Raw genomic sequence first — 22496 nt, 5'->3', positions numbered from 1 at the left:
TTGGTTTTTAGGAATGCCCACGTCTTGTTGCTTTCTGATTGGGCAGTGGGTCAGGAGGGTTGTGACATTCTCTGAGCCAGGAGAAGGCTATATATACCCTAATGTGAGACTTTGTTTTGGGGCTCACTTTGAGAAGAGTTATGTGATTTGACCAGATGAGACTCTGGGCAGCCGTTGATCACCCCGGCTTTGAAAACCCAGATGTTAATGCTTCCCTCTCTGGTAACTGACTAGGTATGGATGTAATGGTCAGACAGTTGGAGGCCTGTCTGCTGATGTTTCTCTGTATTTGCTGTCTGTCTGTAACTTGTTTGTATTCTCTGAAGTTCAGGGTGCTGACCTTTTTCCTCTGAACTAGGTAAATGACATATGTTTGATTAAAGCAAGGTTGTTAACCCATTTTGAGTTGCTTTCCTTTAGAAAAGCAGATCTAAGAACCCGTGTTGGCAGCCATCCTAGGGATGCCAGGGTACTTGCAGCTACATTGCCACAAATTGTAAATACTGAAAGGGGCAAATTGGCAAACCAATTGTCCCAGTTAATCATTGTCTTGATCATCGATTTTAGGGATGGAAAGGACCTTATAGGTCACTGGGTCCAACCTTTTCATTTTAGAGAAGAGTAAGTGGAAGCTGAGAGGGGTTAGGGAGCTTTCCCCAAATCATATAAGAAGCAGACTAGGGACTTGAGCCCAGGTCACTCACTACCAAATCTAGCACTCTTTTCACTATACCATTCTCTACTTCTCAAGTGCTTTTACAAAAAATGAAAGGTATTAGATTAGAGATTCCAGAAAATCCTGCTTACTTTAAGTATCACCTTTTAAAATGTAAGAGAAGTCTATAAAAATAAAGATTTGGGTGAATATTCATCTTATTGCTGAGTATTGATAATTGTCTTATAAAAAGATATAGCGAAGAAATCAATATGTTGTATTACATAGAACTAACCCAAGGAATGGATATCAATTAGAATGGTGAAACAAAAAAAGTGGAAATAAGAAAATCCAGGCTGGAGTAGTTTAAAATAAGGACAGAGAAATAGCATGTTAATAAAAGAAGCCTCCTGAATGCTTGCACTCAGACTGTATCAGAAGATGCTCATAGCTTTAAAAGAACACAAAACATTAAAAGTATTTTCATAGCCTTTTATTTAATGACAGCCAATTTCACTTTAAAGACCAATGAAAACTTATCCCATTACATTTTTGTTTTCTGATGCATGAGCCAACTGAACAAGTTTTTCCAGGCAGTCTTGGAATGAATTACTTACTCCATCAAAAGAGAGGATGCGATCTCATCTGGCCTCTGGATGTCTTCAGGGGATCTGCTTAATGTCATGAAACGGCAAGACCACTAGTTCCAGCTCTTGCCTTATGAGATTCATCCAAGTTGCGCTTATTCTCATAAAATATTGATTAAGTAAAAAATCCCGTTTGGCTTTATAATTTCTCCCCCACTATAAACTGCTCTCTTCCCCATGAGGCTTTGCTCTGTATCTCCATCACAGAACTTCAAAAACAAAATCCAGAGTAAAGGCAATTATGCTTTCAAAACCATATTATAAAGTTATATATGTATAAGTCGCTCCAAGCAGAAAACATATATTTGAGTGTCCTTGCTCACTGAATTAATGCATTTACTTAAATGCCCATTAACTAATACTTAGAGAGCTTTTGAAGAGTCTTAGAACACTGTTACTGAAAGACAATGAAAAGCATACAAAACATAGAAAGAGAAAATTATAGGTAGAAATCCTGGGAATTTAGAACGTAATACAAATAGTTATTTCCCTGAAAATATAGTGCAATTTTTTTAGTACAATACATTGATCAGAGCAGGTGTTCAATTATTATTGCAGTGAAAAAGTTTTTATAACATCCCAAAGTCCTATTAAGCTATTATGCTTAATTCTTATGGGACTAAAACGTGTGGTTAAAATGCAATGCACGAACTATTTACAGTGTTACAGTGTTTAAAAAAAAGCATGATCATGTTGAGAGCCATTCCTCTACTTACATAATGTGTATATTACACCACTGCACTCTCTGGCGGGCTTTTTTGGTAGATCCACGCGGCTATGGCCTATACAATAATTTACAAAGATAAGTTTCTCCTTGCGCAGATAACTACTTGAAAATATAATCACATCAGCTATAAATAGTTCTTTACAAATTACTGTAAAACATATTGAATGTATCAGAATAGCCTAAATGCTTCCCCAAATAGGTTTCCCATATGAATTAGTTCAAATAGCAAAGAGAAAGGTTTGTGCTTCTTAAACTGCATTTAATAGCACTGAAAGGCATACCCAAAAAAAGCAAAATTGCCAAATGCTTCAAGTAAGAGGTTGTAGAATCAGTTTTATGTCCTAACTGGAAAAACCATTTAAACTGAAACTTCTCACAATCCTCTCAAGGACACACACTCTCAGATGAAATGTACCTATGGAGAGTCACCTTCGATTTATAATGCAGCAAAAAAAAAACCAACCCACAGGAGAGATGCTCAATCCAACTTTGGTACCTGTATGCAGGCTGCTCTGGCCAGGCACAGACTTTTAGAAAATATGGACGAGAGCAGCACAGCAGTGACATTTAGAATGAGGCTATAACAAGGTTTTGCCCCAAACTGAAAACCAGTCTCTGTTTTAGACTTCTTGAACAGAAGAGATTTCAAAAATGCTTGGAAAGCTGATAAGTGTTTTATCTGTTTAATTGAGGCCTACCAGAAAGATGTTTTCTTGGAAAAAGAAACCTCTCTTTAGTCTAGGGCAATGGGCCTGTGCCTGCATTGGTGGGGGCGTGCCCCTGACACACCCCTGCTTGCCCAGACTGTGTATCACTTTTCTACATCCTTCAGTAAGTTTGCCATGGGGTGAGTTTAAATATGTCTGAGACAGTGTCATTTCCAAAATGAGGAAAAACTCTCACCTACAGTAACTTTTCCTAAATGCATCATTTGCAATGGTAAAGAATTTGGCCATTATTTAAAAAATCTTATTTCTGGAGACCTATACTAAGCAAGTTTGATTTTTATATTGGCATTAACACTAGCATCTTTTATATCTGGTTGCATTTTAGACAATGTAAAGTAACGTAAGCTATTAGAATAAACTCGGGAAAAAAAATCTATTCCTAACTTTTAAACCCCTAATTCAAAACACTGATGCTTTGTTTAAATACATAAAGTAGATTGTATCCATAGCATTTAAGATGTAAACTACAGTTAATAAAAACACTTTAAAAAACTAATTGCATTACATTTTCCTCAAAACCCTTCCTATTATTCCAATGGCTGTGAGGACACTGCATCTCCCTCCAATGATGGACTATGAAAGGCACATGTTTAAGAGGTTAGGATTGCGCTAGTTCAAGCTCTATGTGGATGCAAAAACAAACAAACAAACAAAAAATCCCTAAGAAAAATGTGCAAATCGGAAGCATTCAAATATTCCTCTTTTAGAACAGGAGATCTAAACTAGCGCGGGCTTCTCCCTTTAAAAGGGAGTCTGGACGTGGGGCATCATTTGGGAGGTGGCCGAGGAGGAAGCCGAGGAGCCGGCAAGTTTGGCGGAGTTGGTCATTTTCATTTCTTCCAGCCTCTTCACATATTCATCCCGTAAAGCCAAAAGCTCCATGTAACGCTGCTCCACTGGGTTTGGCTGCTGGAGAAACACACACACAAAAGGGGCACCCTTTACTTTGACTGTATTGTAAAATGCCACTGGAGTAACTGAATTTGCCTTGAAACCTTGACACCGATACATTTCAGCAAAGATGATCAAAGAGCAAAATTCCATTTCTCCATCTCCATTTCCCCCCATTAACTTCAAATTCTGCAGATGCCCATTCCAAGGTCAGGTGGCGGCTCAGCCAGCAGACAACAGCACACACATGTATGTTCCCCAGGCAGCTAGCAATGCTAGTAAGAGTATATAGGCTCTCAAAATGCAAACTGCTCTTTGTTTTCCCTTTAATTTTTCTAGTACTGTTGGAGTGGAACGCCATTTTGAAAATAACTAAACAAGACTCAATCCCATGTTGTTCAGCTTGCTACCATCTACTGGAATGTTTCTTTTGTTTTTTTTTCCTTGACCTAACAGGGTCCTAACCACATCCAGCCTGAATCAAGAACATAAACAGCTATGACCAAAGCAGGTGTCCTCAAAGGACACCGGGAGAATGATCAGCAAGCTACCAGGTGAGAGGTGAGGGTAAAGAGCTGGGCTCCCAATATGACAAAACAGCTACTCCTGATTCTGATGGCAATGTTCTGCTTCTAGTTAATGAGGATATTGCAGAACTTCACTGGTGCTGGCGCTCCACCAAAAGGACCATCAGTCTTCTCGTGAATTCTGCCCGGGGTTTTTGGTTTTCATTTGGGAGGGGGCTGGGGAGGAGCTGCTGGTCAGGCTTAGACCAGGTTTCTTCTTTTCAGCCCCAAACACTGTCATGTCCACACACCATGCACCCTTCAGGTGCTCCATCAATGTCTGTTTGTTAGCTAGGTCAGCGCAGCTGCTGACTACTTGGCTTCCCAATTAATCCCTAAGGGCAGTGCCGAACTGTGCTGATCACAATTAACTCACAATTCCATTTTAAGGTCTTTTTCTCTCAACAAATCCTATGAAAAAAGCCCAGGCGCAGAGCTCCTGGATGTAAAGATATGAACATGCACCCCATTGTGGTAAATCATGCAGACAATTGACTGCTTTTATTCCTCTGTTGTCTTCCAAGTGAAAATCTGCTCAAGGAAGAACATTGCTATCCATCCAAGCTCAATTACACCCTCAAGTCTCTAATTACTCTGAACTTATGTGAATATAAAGGAAATAGATTCGACTTGTTCTTTTCAAGATGGGTTTTCAAACCCAGTTCTTCATTTATTATTTCTCCCTTTATCTGGTCACAAATGAATTGCTTTTAATTCCTCTGATTTTCAAGAAGACCTCCTATTGCCAAAATGAAAAGGAAGCCTACAATCTCTACAGAAAGCATTGACCTATTACTTCTAATTGCCAGTGGCAGAAAGGTCAAAATAAACATAGAGGAGGCACATTTTACAAGAGAAGTATAGTGCTGTAGCTATGGGCCATTATTAAGGAAAATATTTTCTGTAATTGCAGTGAAAAAAAAATTCTGTAGCCCTGGAAAAGTGTTTAGTTCTTTACTTGCTATCGGAAACACTGAAACTCTTGCTAAGTAAATTCTCTCAGTGTGCTTCTGAAATCCCAGATTCAGCCAGCCAACGTTCTCAGGCCCGGGAATCTCACGCTTCCCAAAAGAATACACATCACTAAGCAGCAGGAGTCTTTTTCATGCAAGCATCAGAGACCTTAAAACACAAGTGCCAGCCTGAAACTGGCAACATCCCAATGAGAGAAAAGAGTACCCTGACTGGCATCTTACCAGCCGCCTGAATGGCATAAACAATATAGGAGACAGAACACAGAAAAGGGAATCTGCTGGTGCCCAAAAATTCCTGTCTCAATAAAAGCATGTTTCTTCCCAAAGGCTGGATTGTAAAGGTTGGTCTGTTGGATACAGCATGTTCCTAAATCTCCCCACCAAAACTTCAGGGAAAAACTTAAGCACAAGAATACTGAATACTTGTAATGCTCGAAACAAATAGCTAAGTGAAGGGATACCAGGCTGTTCAGTAAATGGAAGGCTCCATGGACTCAAAATGAGATGCAGGGCTTTTTACTAAACAAAACCCAACAAAAAAACCACACACATGGCTTTCAGTTTTGGTTGGCCACAGAAGACTTGCTGTTCAATAACCAGTCAGTTATCCTTACTCTGGAGTTAAGGTCCTCAATAACAAGAAACAATTCTCATGCTTGTACCCTTGAAGATTTAGCAAGACCTGAATGGGGAAAAGGGAACAATCCATTTTCTCATCCAGAGAGTTGGCCTCTAAGGCAGGGTAGATAGATGTACAGGAGTGTAATATTGTTTCAGTGATAGCTGACAACTTTATGATATTAACTATACATATGGACCAACACAATTCAGAAACTTCCACATTTCTGTAGATGGTAGGAAGTTTATAAATTATAATAGTGTCTATGTTGGCTTTTATTATCTTAGTTACTGGCTTAAATGAACTTTTCAATAAACAAAACCTCATTTCCAAGTACTTCTTTTGGGTTTAATAGTTTCTCTCACTATGTTCGAAAACATTCCCGCCAGCAAGATCTAAAATGGAAAAGAATTACTCAAGTCTAGAACATCACTGTCTTGGTAATAATTTTATTTCACTTACTTGTTGCCTCATCCTTGTGTTCCATCTAATGTAATAATTCACCCAGAGTTCCAAATGGCGCATGCTAGCAACTGGGTATAAAGCTCGGTTCAGCTCCTTAGTATAAAAAGGGTTTGTGTACTTTCCTTTATCACTGTTTATCATTGACCACAAAGAAAGAGTTTTCATCATAACTTTCTGTAGAAAGAAGAAAACCAGAAAGCCTGGGTGAAAAGAGAGACACACATCCAAACAGGTAAGCATCATCTTAGGCTGTGTCTGCATCTAGAGCAGAGGTTCCCAAACTTATTTGGCCTACTGTCCCCTTTTCAAAAAAAAAAAAATTACTCAGTATTCCCTTAAAAATCTACTTTCTTTAACCCTTTAACATTTTTTGAAAGTCTGCATCATTTCAAAATTATATATATATATATATATATATATTTTAAAATGATGCATCTTAAATTTAATAGTTTATTGTAAATTCGTGGGGTTTTTTTTCCTGCATTGAAATTCTGATGACAAAATATTGCATCATGTAACTGTATTGTATTATAAACAAGTCATTACACACACACATTCTTGCCAATGCATGCTGGACTTCCCAACAATGTGCAATGCCCTCATCTGTCAACACTTGCTTTTTAAGACCCATCAGCAGATTTAACCACTGATAACTTGCATTTTCTGTGTTTATTTGGAAAATAACGTAATCACTATGACTTTAACTTTGTTACACAACATGTATGAATGGTTTTTCAAAATTTTCTCATCTTCCCTTCCTTCCTTATGCTCCCACTGCCGCCTTATTTTTATTCAACACCCCCCAATTGCACCCAAGGTTACTGTTGCCACCGCCCCATCGTTCCAGCGCCCCCTAGAGGCAGTACTGCCCACTCTGGGAACCTATGCTCTAGAGGGACAATCCATCTGGAATACTTTTAATAACAGCTAGTAAAGATCACAGGAACAAAATTAGAGGCAGAAGGGTCTGAGAGATGCAGTCTGGCTGAGCAGATAAGAGTGCAGTATTTGAAGTCAGGAAGAGCTGGGTTCAAATCTTATCTCTGGCGCTTACTAGCTGTGTGACCCTGGGCAAGTCATTTAACTACTGTTTACCTTAATGTCCTCATCTGTAAAATGGGAATAAGAATAGCACCTACCACTTGGCATTGTTGTGAGGATCAGGTAAGGTAATATTTGTAAAGCGCATAGCACAGTGGCTGGCACATAGTAAGCACCATATAAATGCTAGTTAATTGTTATTATCATGATTATCATTATTATTAGACACTGGGCAAGTTTCTTCATGTATAAAATGGGGATGAGAACACCACCTACTTCGAAGGGTTGTTGTAAGGACCAACTAAATGAGCACATGTTAAACACCTGACTAAGCTTAAGGCACTCCACAGATCCAAGCTGTTATCATCATCGCTGGTCAGTGAGTGCAACTCCCACATCCGGCATATGAGGAAACACGTCCCTAAATCACATGACGTGGCCTGTTCCTCTGACTCCAAACCCAGGGCTTTTCCCACTGGAGCTCGCCCAATGGGAACCCCATTATGATCCATTTTTGGTGATGATTCTTTTTTGGGGGGCTTAGGAGGAAGCAGTACCACGACACTGAGTAGCCTGGCGACCCAAGCAAAAGTGTTTCTGGAAAAACCAAAAATATGTTTAACATATGGCCTGATCATTTTAGTCCAAGTGAGCAAACAGCTATTTCTTCATTTGAAAGTGTTCATAGGGGCGGCTAGGTGGTGCAGCAAACAGAGCACCAGCCCTGGAGTCTGAAGGACCTGAGTTCAAATCTGGCCTCAGACACTTAACACTTACTAGTCGTGTGACCTTGGGCAAGTCACTTAACCCCAACTGCCCTGCCCTCCCCCTCCAAAAAGAAAAAAAAAGAAGAAAGTGTTCACAGCAGATAATTTTATTCTTGTGAAGACAATGAAGTTTTCAATTTATTCTGAATCTGAGTAAAAAGGGAAGGCATCATTTAACTGCCCAGATGGTCTATCGACACAGAACCAACATCCAGGTGATCTGGAAGTGCCATCCAGATGACTCAATGTTCATTTTGAAAAATCTAGATGTCTGTTATATTCTAAAAATTCCAAGTAACTTCTACCAAATGCTAGCTATAAATGACAGGAAGAAAAAGAGAGCTTAGGAAAGAAATAAAAATACATCAATAAGTGCAATAAATAAAATGAAAATACAGAAAGACAATAAATACAAAAAATAAAATGATTTGTTGGACAGTTACAAGAGACCATATACTCTATTACTGCAGTCAAGACTCAAAGCTATTAAAGAGTCAAGAAATATTTATGAAGCGCCTACTATGTGCCAGACACTGTGAGAAGCAGTGGGGATACAGAGAAAGGCAAATGACAGTCTTTGCTTACAACAAACTCGGGGGCTAAGGGCGAGACAGAATGCAAAGAGCTAAGCAAAAAGAAGCTATAGATGGGACAAACAGGAAAGTCACCAAAAGGAAGGCCTTCCACCAGGGGTGAGGAACCCTCAGCCTGGAGACCACACGTGGCCCTCTAGGTCCTCAGATGTGGCCCTTTAACTGAATCCAAACTTCACAGAACAAACCCCCTTAACAGAAGGATTTGTTCTAGAAAATTTGGACTCAGCAAAGGGCCACACCTGAGGACCTAGAGGGCCACATGTGGTCTCCAGGCTGAGGGTTCCCCACCCCTGGCACTAGGATTAAGGGGAACTGGAAAAGGCTTCCTGTATAAGGTGGGATTGTAGCTGAGACTTGAAGGATGCCAGGAGGCAGAGATGAGGGGGAAGAGCATGTTAGGCATGGGAGGGAGTCAGGGAGATTGCCTGGAGGTGGGAGATGAAGGTGTCTTGTGGGAGGAGCAGGAAGGAGGCCAGTGTCACTGAGTGATACCTGGCGGGGGGGGCGGTGTAGGAAGACTGGAAAGCTGGGGAGAGCAGGTTATGAAGGGTTTTGAATGCCAAATAGAGGATTTTCTTTTTGAACCTAGAGGTGACAGGGAGCCACTGTAGTTTATTAGGTGGGGGGTAGGACCCATGATCAGATCAGCTCATTTGCAGCTGCTTGGAGGACAGGCTACAATGAGGAGAGTCTTGCTTGTGGTAGGGAGGCCATTGTGACAGTCAAAGTGTGAGGTGAAGAATGGCTATACCAGGGTGGTGACCATATTAGAGAAGAGAAGGGGCCATATGTGATGGATATTAGGAAGGTAGAAGTGAGAGAACTTTGGCAACAGAATGGACATGGGAGGTGAGAGAGCGTGAGGAGCCAAGGATGACATTTGGGCTGTGAGCTAGGTGACTGGGAGGATGGTGGTATCCTCCATGGTAATAGGGACATTGTGGGGAGGGGAAAACTGGAGGGGAGAACATGAGTTCAGTTTTGGACATGTTGAGTTTCAGATGTCAGTTTTTAAAGATTCATCAATTTTGTATACATTTTTTCTCTCCAGGCTCCACCCTTGGACTTCTCACACTGGAAGTACATGATGCCCCTGTGGTTCATTCCTCTGATTGGGGGGCTCCTCCCCGAAACTTTCCTTTAAGGAAAGAGCCCAGGCCAGTCATGCATCTATTCCAATTCAGGCTCTGCTCCTGACTATGCCAGGTACCTTTCTCCCTCCTTCTACTCATTACTTCCTGTTCCCCTCCCCACCCCTTCAGCTTTCGTTATGTGCTGTCTTTTCTCACTGGACCATAAGCTTCTTGAAGGTAGGCAGGGATGGTCTTTCTGCCTGTCCTTGTATCCCCAGTGCTCAGAGTAAGTGCTTTAGGAGTATCTATTGGGCTTGCACTTCACTACCATGATAGGTCTTCAAGTCACTCTCTTCGGGGGGATTAGCTTTAGTGTCAATGACTAAATGGCACCAAGCACAATAAGGAGCCAAAAACCTTCAGCTTCCTCTACATTTTCCCCTGTCATGGCAGACTTCATACAACCAGAGAGTTTGTATTAAAAGATGAGTAGTATTTACTAACAAATGTTTATCACATGCAACTGGAATCTACCCACCTCTTTTTCTCGAGCATATTCACTGTTGAATAAGAAAGTACCAAAGCGGCAACTGTAGAGATTATCCAAAATGGTGATCAGGAATTGTTCATTGAATTCAAAAGCTGTAGGAAACTGGCAGAACACACACAGGCACACGCGTGTGCACGCACACACACAGAAAACAGATAAAAATTAGGTATTGGTCTTCGAGGTAACTTTAAAAATGATAAATTCTAAAACGGGCATTTCTACTGAAGAGAAGATGCACCAAAATCACTCGCTGTTTCGGACAGATGACTGAGCGTTGCTTTTCTTCATACACTCGGTATTTAGTACTCTGACTGGCACATAAGAAATACTGTTGCCTGGAGTTTGAGTACAGTACTTTAGCTGAATGCAAATGCTGTGACTGCTGAAGGACGTTCCATCCAGAGCAAGGCTGGCCTTAGCCACCTGCAGTTCCATTGGAAGTACACATCCATCATGTCACACATAGGAAGCTAGTCTGCATTCTGACTGCTTTTGAAATTTTTTTTACCCCCTCTTTCACTCTGTGTCCTAAAGAATTGCTTCAATCAGGGCGGCTAGGTGGCACACTGAATAGAGCACCGGCCCTGGAGTCAGGAGGACCTGAGTTCAAATCCAGAATCAGACACTTAATACAAAACTAGCTGTATGACCTTGGGCAAGTCACTTAACCTCAATTGCCCTACCTTCCCCCCTCCAAAAAGCAACATCTAAAAAAAAAAGAATTGCTTCAATAGTCATCAGACTGACTATAAAGACAAGGACCATAATTAACCAAAAGGGTAACTCCAAATATTACGTTTTCCAATCCTTGTCATGTACCTACCAATACTTTTTGCTTGTGTCATGCCTGGAATCTCCTCTGGGGAGATAGCTCCCCTCCCCCAAAACTCTCCCCCATCATTTCCCCTCTGGCCAGTCAAAAAAGAGCCATAAAACCCTACCCATTCACACCCTAGCACCTATGTTTAATGATAAGAGAGCCAACACTGGGGAAGCAGTAAAAGTAGAAATGATGGGAAAAGCTGGTGATCTCAAATAAATCTGGGATAGATTTTTCTTCCTTTAAAATGTGACCAGGTTTATCTCATTGATATCATATTGATAGAGTCCTTCTACCAATCAGATCAAATCACTGATACATGCTTTACCTGTTTAGACATTTGCCATACACAATCCATGAATTGGAGAAAAATAGGAGAGCGGTCAGTGTCAGCATAATTTTTCTCCCCATGACCTATTCTCTGAAATGAAACAAGACATTTGATTGAAATTTCAAGGAAACAAGTTTGCACACTAATTTGTCTTCCTCAGTTTAAGCAGCATCTGCCTTCTTTTCAGATGTACAATAGACAAGTACTTTAACACTTACAGGATTTCGGATTTCATTGTTACAGCTATTCCCTTTACTGGTGTGGCTCCCAAAGTCCTCCCCCCCGCCCCCCTCTCCCCATCACTTAGAAGACAATCTTCAAGAGCTGCTGTGGCCAAAACCATCATCCCCCTGCCCCAAGCCTGGTCTGCAGCCCACTCAAGTGCCGGTATGGCCAGTTTGATCAGTGCAGCAGGGCTTGTGCAATGCTTCTACACCACAACGAAGGACTGGAGAAGGATGACAGTGGAGGCTTACAAATCAGTATACTCTTCAGAAAAAGGCAAGTGGCCCAGGCTTTTGAAGTGCTAGGAATTCAGTGCGTGTATTCCTCTATTTAAGGAATTCAAACCTGGACACCCTGCAATATCAATATAACCATTTTGTGTTATTACAATAAGGATCCGCATCTATTATTTTTACTATCAGGGCCACTTGCAGATAAAAAGGAATAAGCTACCGAACAGAAATGTTTCAGGAGTACAAAAAGCTGAAGAGAGCCCAGGAGGTTTTCACAGTTACCAAGATGCCAATCCTTATATGGCACAACTGTGAACCAGAGAATCAGCATGGTCAGTGCAAAGAGTACTCAATAAGGAGTCACAAGGCTGCAGTTCAAATCCTGTCTCAGTTTTTTCATCTACAAAATGAGGGAGTTGGACCAGATGTTCTCTAAAATCCCTTCCAGAATGAGATATATAATCGTAAGATCATGGACAAAGCAATGAGTCTTTGCTCTTAAAAACAAACAAAAAAACATATTTCTTCACGGCTTTCTTTCCAATTAATTTTTGGTCCCCAATGGGATTTAGATGAAGCATCAAAGTCTATATAAGATGATTAAAAACAACTTAATACAGGCCCTTAATAAGAAAAGGTACTTAATAAATGTTGGGTAAATTAAAATGACTACAAAAGTAAAGTTTCATAGTTTATAAACTACAGAAAGCAGCTATTTTTGTTTAATGTGATTTTAGAAAATTTTCAATACTGAAAAAAACCCTTTTTATTGTTTGCAATTAAGAACTCAACTGTGATGTGTTTAAATGGAAAAACATGGTTTTAGAAACACTTTTTAGTAATCCGAGGAGTTGTACATTTTCAAACAGTGTAAAATTCTAATATTCCACAGGTAAAGGAAATGCATGCTTTAAACAGCTAGGGTTTTTTGGTTTGTTTTTTTGCAGGGGTGAAGGCAGAGCAATTGGGATTAAGTGACTTGCCCAAGGTCACATGGCTAGTTAAGTGTTAAGTGTCTGAGGCTAGATTTGAACTCAGGTCCTCCTGACTCCAGGGCCGGTGCTCTATTCACTGTGCCACTTAGCCATCCCAAACGGCTAGTTTTTTTCATCACAGATGTCTGTAATATTAAACTCTAATACAACAGATTTTGCTTTTAAAAAAATTACCGATGCAAATTTGTGTCCAAAGCTGATCCACTCTTTCTGTATCAATACTTCAAAGCCTGTAATGGTCCGGTAGTAGCTGTCTAACATTAACATGGCTAGAGAAGTGAGTTGTGCTGTTCTGTCCCATCCATCACTGCAATGCACCAATACTGAGCTTCTCCCAGAGGCTACTTTATCTGCAACTTGAATAGCTCCTGTCAAGACAAACTGGAAAACAACAAAAAAGTACCTTTTAAAATGCCGATAATTAAGATGATGAAAAATTATTGCTGTGATTAAAATCTGTTTTAGATATCAGCAAAACCTGTTTTAAAAAGTAGTTTATTTCTAAAACAGAGAAATTTCTATGCATGGAAGATCTGAACATATAGAATCAGCTTTTTTTTCCAATATGAACTCATTCAAGAAATAGAAAAATTCCTAAAGCATTTGCTTACATGGATGTATTTATTAGCATGAATAAGATTATGAGAAGGAATAGTGAAAAAAGGATCGAAGAGAAATGAGTCTGGAGAACTTGGTCTAAAGGGGCACCAAGGCCAATCACACTGAGAGTCCATGTACTTGGAACAAAGAAACAGGCCGCATCCCCAGGCATTGTTCTAGAGGGAGGCCAGCAAAATGTGCAGAGAACAATCTCTGCTCAAGAAAAGATGATTTTAAAAACAGATCTAGCAGTGCTGGGGCTTCAAAAGTTAAGAGGTGAGGGTTTCAAAAGAAAGGACAAAATGACAGGTGAAAAGGGCGACTGAGAAATGCCAGCAACTGCTGATTTCTCGCCTCTTGAAAACCTGTGTCAATGGTCTGTACAGGAATTTGAGGAGGACTTCCCACAGTAAGCCACACCTCTGGTAGGAAGGGTGCACGACTGACCGGACAGTGTGCAGAATAGGAGATCCCACCAAGTTTATTGTTCATTGAGCTTAAAAAACAACCTTCTGACTCATTAGAACAAAATGTAGCCCTAAAGGTTTTCCTCCCAAAGGCAGTCACCGGTGGCATGGAAGATCTTTGGCCCAGAGATCAAACAGAAGGATTACCTACTAATGGGGTTCTCCATGTGTTCTAAACAGATGACACCATACCAATCCCATGGAGCCCCAGAACCAGAATGTGACACATACCTTACCTCAGTGACTAGAAAAGACTGGTCAAGCTATCTGCAATGGAACAAAGTGAGTGAAAAACAGACACTGCCCAGGCAATCCCATGCAGCTGGACAGGCAAGCCTTTGGGTTAGTCCATTCAGATGAGTGTGTTATCATTACAACTGGTGATTTGTGTAGTCACATGGAAAGGAACTGTCAAAATTCTAATGGTCATGGCATAGGCCCCTGTTTTATTCTTTGACTACAGTCCCGTAGTATAACCTCACTAGTCTGGTACCATTCAAGGAAAAACCAAGAGTCAATTACAAAATCAAATTGTAGTTAATGAGGTTTTACCATTCTTACCATCTAGTCTCAAAACCTTAGTCTTAATTCTTTCCTCCCTTTCCTCTCCCTACCTCCAATCAGTCACTAAATCCTGTTACTTCCTGCCTTCTTGGAAATATTTTACCTTCCTGTCAAATATGATCATAGGCTAGAGAGAGTGTTTTAAAGAGACAATATAAACATAATGCACTAGGGACTGTATAGTAAGCTTCCTGGTACCCTGCAAACATGATGAGTGTCACTGGAATGGGTGGGAGAGTCTCAATGAAAGAAACACCTGAATCTAGATCCACTGGGACTTCTTCCTTTATTTAGGCCATATGTCCTACTTCAGGAAGGTCAGTAGCAGGCAGCCACATTCCAGGATTGGTATGTACTGCCAATTCAATAACATACTAGGCTGTCTTCAATAAATGAACAGCAGTAACAAATTCAAATATACATGACTCCAAATACATGTTTTTCACAAATTAGTTGATGATATAAATTAAAAGCCCTTGATTTTAATTTTTTTGTTTTTTAAAAAATTTATTTATTTTTAGTTTCCAACATTCACTTTTATAAGAATTTGAGTACCAAATTTCCCCCCGCCCTTTCCCCTCCTCCCTCCCCCAGATGGCATGCAATCTGATTTAGGCTATACATGTATAGTCATAGTAAACATATTTCCATATTAGTCATGTTGTGAAAGAAGAACCTTGATTTTAATTTTTAAAGTGGACTTACTTTGACATGTTCTAGCCAATGAGTTGATTCCAAGCTTGACAGCCAATGAGATTCTTCTACATTAGGATAAACTATATCCTTCAGTTTTCTTAAGGATTCTCTCATGACATGAATATTGTGAATATCCAGGAAGAAAATTTCTGCATTGTGATAGACATCATCGCTTTCATATCCACCTCCTGTTGCCTAACAAAGAAAAAAATATGCAATATTTTCAAAGTGGTTTATAATCACAAATTCTTACAAGTAAATGGAAGGAAGTGGGTCAGGGCCTGAAAGGTCCACATTCTACACAAATTCCCAGGTATAAAATTAGCAGAAGGAAAGTGAGTTAATCGTAGAAAGGAAACACACTCTACCACACCGAGGGAGAAATAAATATGCTTGACTTCGTATTCCAAGTGATTTTTTTTAACAATGTAAAGTCATCTTTTGGTCAGTGCTAAATACTTAGGAGAGGAGACAAAGGAAGGAAAGATGTCTGGTGATGACTGTGGCCTCTCATTTTTAAATCTGCTCCACCTAGCATTGGCTCATCTTGCCACTGTGACAAGGAACACTGATTTAAACCCTAGTGTCCATCTGTTTGAAGAGAGCTGTGGGCTGTGTTGTGGCACATCCTAGGGAAGAGGCTGAGGAACCTTGAAGGAACACAATCATCTGTACCAAAGGCTAGTAAAGAAGGAAAGTACACACTAACTTCAAGCTGCCTGCTAAAAGAGTGAGCAAGAAGGCATTAGGAAGCTGGTTGCCAAGAAAACATCTGATTGGAAAAGGCCAGTCACAGGACAGATGTCACGTGTCTATTTCTGACCCTGGGAGGGACACGATGCAGTAGCCATAAGGAGGGCAGGGGAGGGGGAAGGAAACACAGACTCTAAGCCAGGCACAGAGCATCCAGAATCTTGACTGGGCGATGAGTATGGACTGAATGAACCTCAAAGGAGGAGACAGTGCCGAATGATGGTGGCATAAGGAAGGTTTGAAAGTGACAATGGGGAGCAAGGAGTGTTCTGACTCCCTACTACAACCAGTGAGTTGGGGATATGAGTGAAAGTACAACCTTTTTCCTCAACAGGTGGAAGCCAGGTCTTGGTAAATGCCAGAAGATGGAGGGAATGAGAAAGAAAAAGATTTCAGATGAAAAGAAGTTTATTAATTAGGGAGCAGGCATTCTCGAGAACACAGCAGAAGGGAAAGATAGATCTGGAGTGGGCCATTGGAGGGGGCTAGAGTTTAAGGAAATGAGGGTGAAGGATGTGGTGATGATGTGGGCAGGAGGTGATGTCGCCAATCAACAGTCAGTTCATAAATATTAAGTGTCTACAACATGCTAAGCACTAGGGAGAGAAATTTGAAAAAAAAAAGTCCTTGCCCTTAACGAATGTACAATATAACGGAGGAAGATAAGACACAAAAGGAAGCTGAATGCCAGGGGCCCAGGCTGGGGAAGGGCCCCACTGGGGGGCGTTATGGAAAAGTCATATATGGTGAGTGATGAGGAGATGTTGGCTCCTTCAGGTCAGGGCTGTATTAAACTCATCTAGGTGGCGAGTGGCAGGGTCAGAACTTGAACCCAAGTCTTCTGACTCACCAGCAGCCCTACTACTGCAGCATTTACTGAGAGTGGCACTATTTTACTAAGTATAAATGTAGACTGAATTGAATTTGGACAGAGATATGGCTGACGTATTCTACAAATTCAAATATGGTTTTTAAAGTACACAACTACCTTCTGAATACCTGAAGTGATGTTTTAAATGCCTGCATAACAAAAGATTTCTGTGGAAATGAAGTATACTTTTATATCTGCCACTAACTCTGTGTTATAAATCCTAACAGAAAGGAAACGGAACTGGGGTCAATCCAAGACGAAGCCCATATTTGACTTGGAAAGTCATTATGGGCTTCTCTTCCAACTGTAGGGATCTCAACTTTAAAATTGGATTTGATTTGTACTAATCCTAAAATGATCTGAATCACTGGTGGCACAGACAAGTAGCCAGAAGCACGCTGAGGAGAGCTCACCTGGTTGGGCTTAATGAGTAAGAGCTGACACTTACAGAAGCCCCTGGAGGTTTTCATTCCAGACACTATCACGGGATTATGGACTCAGAGGCAGCAGACACTCTGGAAGTCAGCTAGTTCAGCTCCTTCATTTTACAGATGAGGAAACTGAGGCACAGCAAGGTTAAATGACTTGCTCAAGGTCACACAGGTAAGTGGCAGAAGCAGAGGTCAGACCCAGGTACCTCACACTCCGAATCCAGTGCTTGGGATTCTGTTACATTCTAACAACCCTGGCCAGGTGGTTGCTCTATGCTTTATTATCCTCTGACAAACAGAGATACATATGTAGAGTTACCCAGCGATCCCAGACATTCAGAAGATAGCCAGGGAGGAAAAAAAATTCTCCGAGCACACAAAAGAGATATTGCTAAGCCAGTGCCCTCATGGCTCCCTGACTAGTTGCAGAGACAAATCTAACAAGCGTGCCTGTGTCTTTTTTCTAGGCGACAGCAGACTAGGACCAGCACATTAGAAGGTAAATCAGAGGCCTGCTTGATGCAGGCAAAAGGACAGCAGTAAGAAATGCCAGCTGACAATGCAACAGATATCAGGGGAGAGGGTCCCTGCCACCTGCCCCAGCACAAAACCATCAAGGGTAGACACAAGAAGTTAAAAAAAAAAACAACCAACCACCACCATGCAACCTGGAGTCACTTGCTGTAGGAGGCAAATAGCCTTTGACATCTCAATGGTTCCTGAGGGTACCCAATGAAAGCAATAATGAATAGTCATTATTAGCCATCAAGAGAACGTTTAATTATGTTCAGGAGCCTCCATATAAGGGGGGCTACATTTTATAAGGTTTGAGGCAAAATCATTTAAAATAAAAAAGACTCTAGCACTTAAAAGGATAAGCTTCAGTCATTTGGCAAATTCTTTTATATGCCACATGTCTTCAAACAGGCCAGTAACTGAGCTAGTACTCCATCTACACAGCACGTGGAGGTATAGACGACTGGGATTTATAATCATCTTAACATTTCGGTAGCTTTCAGTAACTCTGGGTCCAAATGTCCCAAAGCACAAAGTGAGGATCTTGCAGTTACCAGAGTGTGCTGACTGGTGTTTAAATGGCTAGACCACGATACAGCACATCACACCAAACTACTCTGACCAGAATTCATCTTGTGGCCAAAACTTTCCCCTTAAACAAACCGAAGTCTTATTTCAGTTTTGATACTGACTTTGACTTCTACATTTCCTCTGCTGTAAAAGGAGGAGGCTAGACTAAATGATCCTAACCTCCCTGGAGCCTGTTTCCTTATGTATAAATTCAGAAGACTGGACTGTGGCCTGGACTGTTCCTTCCAGGTCTAGGGTTCTAGGATTCCTATGATTTTTTCCAGTTCTGACTAATGTGGCCTGTGAGCTCCATTAATTTTAATTAATACTAAATAATATAAACTATACCTACAAAACACTTCCTTGTAAAGAAAAATCAATTCCAGTAATGTCATTAGCTCAGTATGCTTACCTTGTTGGCTACTGCATTTACACTGGGTCTCGCATCAAAGATTGCAAGTTTGGAAATCTGTCCATTAGCCTCCCTGATGATATCAAGATACTTTTCATCATCTTTATTCCTTTTGCCGCCCATGCCAACAAGAGGCTGACTGCAGCGCATGATGACATTCTTATTTTCTGGATGAATCCAAGACAGCACCTAAGTGAAGTTTAGAAATTGTCAGCCACTGAGAAGCACAGCGATAAAGTGTGTCACTGTGAAGGAAAGCAGAGCAATCAGTCGAAGATTATTATTATTCACATGCAATCTGATGGCCCTCCCTTCCCTCTGCAACATCGAGCACTTCTGAAAACACTACACAGTATGATTAGGTTGAGTTATAGCAACTAAAAATAGATTTCATCATTTAAAAAGATATTTTTTATTGTACCTTTGAAGCTGTCGTATAGGAACAGATTTAACAGGGAAGAATTTTTAAAAAGGATTTTTTATATCAACTCCTTAAGTCCCTTGTGCCTAACAACCATCCAGAATACTGCTGAGGGCCCAGAAGGACGTTGGGGCAGGATGGGGTAGGGAGAGGGGTGGTGTGGTGCGTGTGTGTGCGCACGCACATGTGTGTGCACACACAAGTGTGCATGTATGCACACATGTATGTGTGTGCACACAAGTGAAAACGGCAACCAAAAGATCTCTGAACACATGATGTCTTTCTGCTTTTCAGCACTAATGTGCAGCTCTTTCCTCCCAGGGAGAACTCTTCCATCTTTCATTCTGAGTTTCTTTCTTCTGATTTTAGACACAACGCTAAAAAACAAGAGTCATTTCGTCTCCCAGGTGCTATCAGATAAGAAGCAGGAAATTGGGGGATAGGAGAGGACTAGGGGATGGATGGCTGATGGCAGCAAGACGGAACATCTGACAGAGAAGGAAGGGAGAGAAAAATCATGAAAAATATAAAAAATTATTAAAAAGCAGGAAAAAGAATTAGAAGAGAGTGAACAGCAGTCTTAGGTGGCTTCGTGTAAGGGCAAAGAGGCCACCAATACCTGTCAGTATCTTCTGAGGGCAGAACTGTATTATAAATTAATACAATATTTTGTGTCCATAACAATGAGGAAAAGGAAGTGGGAAATGTTGTAGAAATACCTGCATCAAAATAGTAAAACAATTTCAGTATTTAAAGAGAATAGATCATTTCCTCACGATGTGATTTGGTTTTGTCACACCATAATTCTAATTTCCCTTTTTGTTTACTTTTTTCTAGGAGGGCACTTTCAAAAATGGAGTTAACAATAAAATATTAAATGGTAGCTAGAATTAATTTTGTCAAACCCATAATTAAAGGTACACACATGTGTCAGTACTTCCAAGAAGTTTCAGTTTAAACAAAACAATAAAGCTCAAGTTCTAAAGTCATCCTTAGAAAGGCAGGTTTCATCATCACTTTTCAGTACATCCAACAAAAACCGGCCTCCATAAAGGAACAGAGGAAAAGCCCCGGTCTGTGCTCCGTCAGTGAAGCCAAACTTCCAATGATGGCGGTTCAGTGAGAAAGGCAAAGCAGATGGCTCTATGGGGACAAAGTCAGGGAACCTCTTCTGAGCACCCTATGATAAAGCTTCACTAAGAAGATGACCTAGAGAGGAAGGCCTAGCTGACAGTGACAAGCTTTTGCCATAAAATATTTGGAGGAACAAATGTAAATTAATAACTTTCAGGTGCAATCAGTGCTCTTTCATGCACAAAGATGTATGTGTAAATGCCATCAACAGGGCATGTGCTGTTTTGCTTGTAAGAGTCTTGGCTATACCCTATGCCCCTTTGTGACTAATGGTGTACCCTGGCAACAGAGTCAGGTGGAGTGAGCCATTCAGGCTTCGACAAAGCTAAGAACAACAAAACTAATGAGACCATGAGGGCTGAAGCCATGACCTTGGCCTTAGTAGGGCAGTGCTGTGATCAAACAAGGCAAAGAGTCGTGTACCTCTTCAAATGCAGTCAGTTTAGTATTTATTATCCTCTTACTCCCTCAGTTAACAACCTCACCTCATACTTTAGTCAATCAACAAACATTTAATTAAGCACTTATTGTACACCAGGCACCATGCCAAATGCAAGATAAAAACAAAAAGACCCCAAACAAACAACCCCTGACCTCAAGAAACTTATGTTGTTGTTGTTTTAGTTGTTTTAGTCATTTTCAACTCTCTGTGACCCCATTTGGTGTGTTCTTGGCAAAGATACTGAAGCGGTGTGCCGTTTTCTTCTTCATCTTCAGATGAAGAAACTGAGGCAAACAGGTGAAGTGACTTGCCCAGGGTCACGCAGCTAGTAGGCATCTGAAGTCACATTTGAACTCAGGTCTTCTTGACTCCAGGCCTGGCACTCGATCTACTGTGCCATCTAGGTGCCCCAAGAACTTACATCTCAGTGGAAAGGACAGCACATACACAAACAGGCATCGATAAGCTACATACAGACAAGATACACGCACACCTTAGAGAGGAAGCACATTTACCTCAAGCTCCCTCATCCTCCAATTCCTTGACAGCATCTCCCACTAGCTTTACTCCAGTCTGATAAAGAGATGACCCTTGTGCACAAAGGGAGGGGAGATGCAGAAGGGGATACAAAAGAGCAATTTATTACAAATAACCTGGGTGACTAGGCAAGTGCAAACCAGGGCATCATGCTTACTGTCTAGCAGCTGACCCCACGTGCCAGGCAGTTAACTAGGCTTTAAGTGCCCTCTATGTGCCAAGCACTGTACTCAGTACTGGGAAGAAAGAGAAAAGAAACCCCCACCCCAGCCCTGCTTCACCTCCACAGCCCGTCCAGCCTGCCAGCCCAGTAAGCTTCCACTGTCTGCCTGTAGCTGCCCGTGCACTCCAGTGGCAGCAAGTGGCTCCCACAGCCATTTCCTCTGTCTTGCTTGGCTTCAATCTCTTATCGACTGGCTCCTTATTATATACCAACATGGCCAGTTCTCCCTCAGATGGAAAAAGCCCTCCCTGCATCCTGGCTATGTCAGCCTTTCTGTGTGTGTGTATGTGTGTGTGGTTACATGTGTGTCGACATACACCCATATCTACATCCGTCTTCCTTTCTCATATGTGTACGTGTGTGGCTGGTTACATGTGTCTCGACATTCATCTGTATCTACATCCGTCTTTCCTTCTCATATGTGTGTGTGGCTGGTTACGTGTGTGCTGACATACATCTGTATCTACACCTGTCTTTCTCATACGTGTCTGTGTGGCTGGTTATATGTCTTTCAACATCTATCTGTATCTACATCTGTCTTTCCTTCTCATATGTGTGTGGCTGGTTACATGTATGTTGACATACACCTGTATCTACATCTGTCTTTCCTTCTCATGTGTGTGTGTGGCTGGTTACATGTGTGCTGACATAATCTGTATCTATACCTGTCTTCCTTTCTTGTGTGTGTGTGTGGCTGATTACATGTGTTGACATACATTTGAATCTATACCCATCTTCCTTTCTTGTGTGTGTGGCTGGTTACATGTGTGTTGACATTCATCTGTATCTACATCCATCTTTCCTTCTCATATGTGTGTGTGGCTGGTTACATGTCTGTCGACATCTATCTGTATCTACATCCGTCTTTCCTTCTCATATGTGTGTGGCTGGTTACATATGTGTTGACACACACCTGTATCTACATCCGTCTTTTCTTCTCATATGTGTGTGTGGCT

At 41.1% G+C, this 22496-nt stretch overlaps 1 protein-coding gene across 2 annotated transcripts in view; it reads right to left on the bottom strand.

The window, feature by feature from the left end:
* Positions 1–1133: 1133 nt before the first annotated feature.
* MTM1 (myotubularin 1) overlaps positions 1134–22496 on the bottom strand; it is a 103665-nt gene continuing 82302 nt past the window's right edge. For both annotated transcript variants that reach the window (XM_069063028.1, XM_069063027.1), the window contains exons 9-15: positions 18784–18972; positions 15240–15425; positions 13078–13284; positions 11448–11540; positions 10288–10401; positions 6270–6446; positions 1134–3666 (exon numbers count right to left, since the gene is read on the bottom strand). In XM_069063028.1, the coding sequence (XP_068919129.1) occupies positions 3499–3666; positions 6270–6446; positions 10288–10401; positions 11448–11540; positions 13078–13284; positions 15240–15425; positions 18784–18972 (1134 nt within the window). In that variant the 3' untranslated portion in view covers positions 1134–3498. The remainder of the gene's footprint in view (positions 3667–6269; positions 6447–10287; positions 10402–11447; positions 11541–13077; positions 13285–15239; positions 15426–18783; positions 18973–22496) is intronic.

Source organism: Petaurus breviceps, unplaced genomic scaffold (assembly GCF_028583685.1).
Source record: "Petaurus breviceps papuanus isolate PSGF00001 unplaced genomic scaffold, PetGlider_PUasm1.0 90535, whole genome shotgun sequence".
In the NCBI taxonomy this organism is placed as follows: Eukaryota; Metazoa; Chordata; class Mammalia; order Diprotodontia; family Petauridae; genus Petaurus; species Petaurus breviceps.
This window is presented reverse-complemented; position numbering and strand designations above follow the sequence as displayed.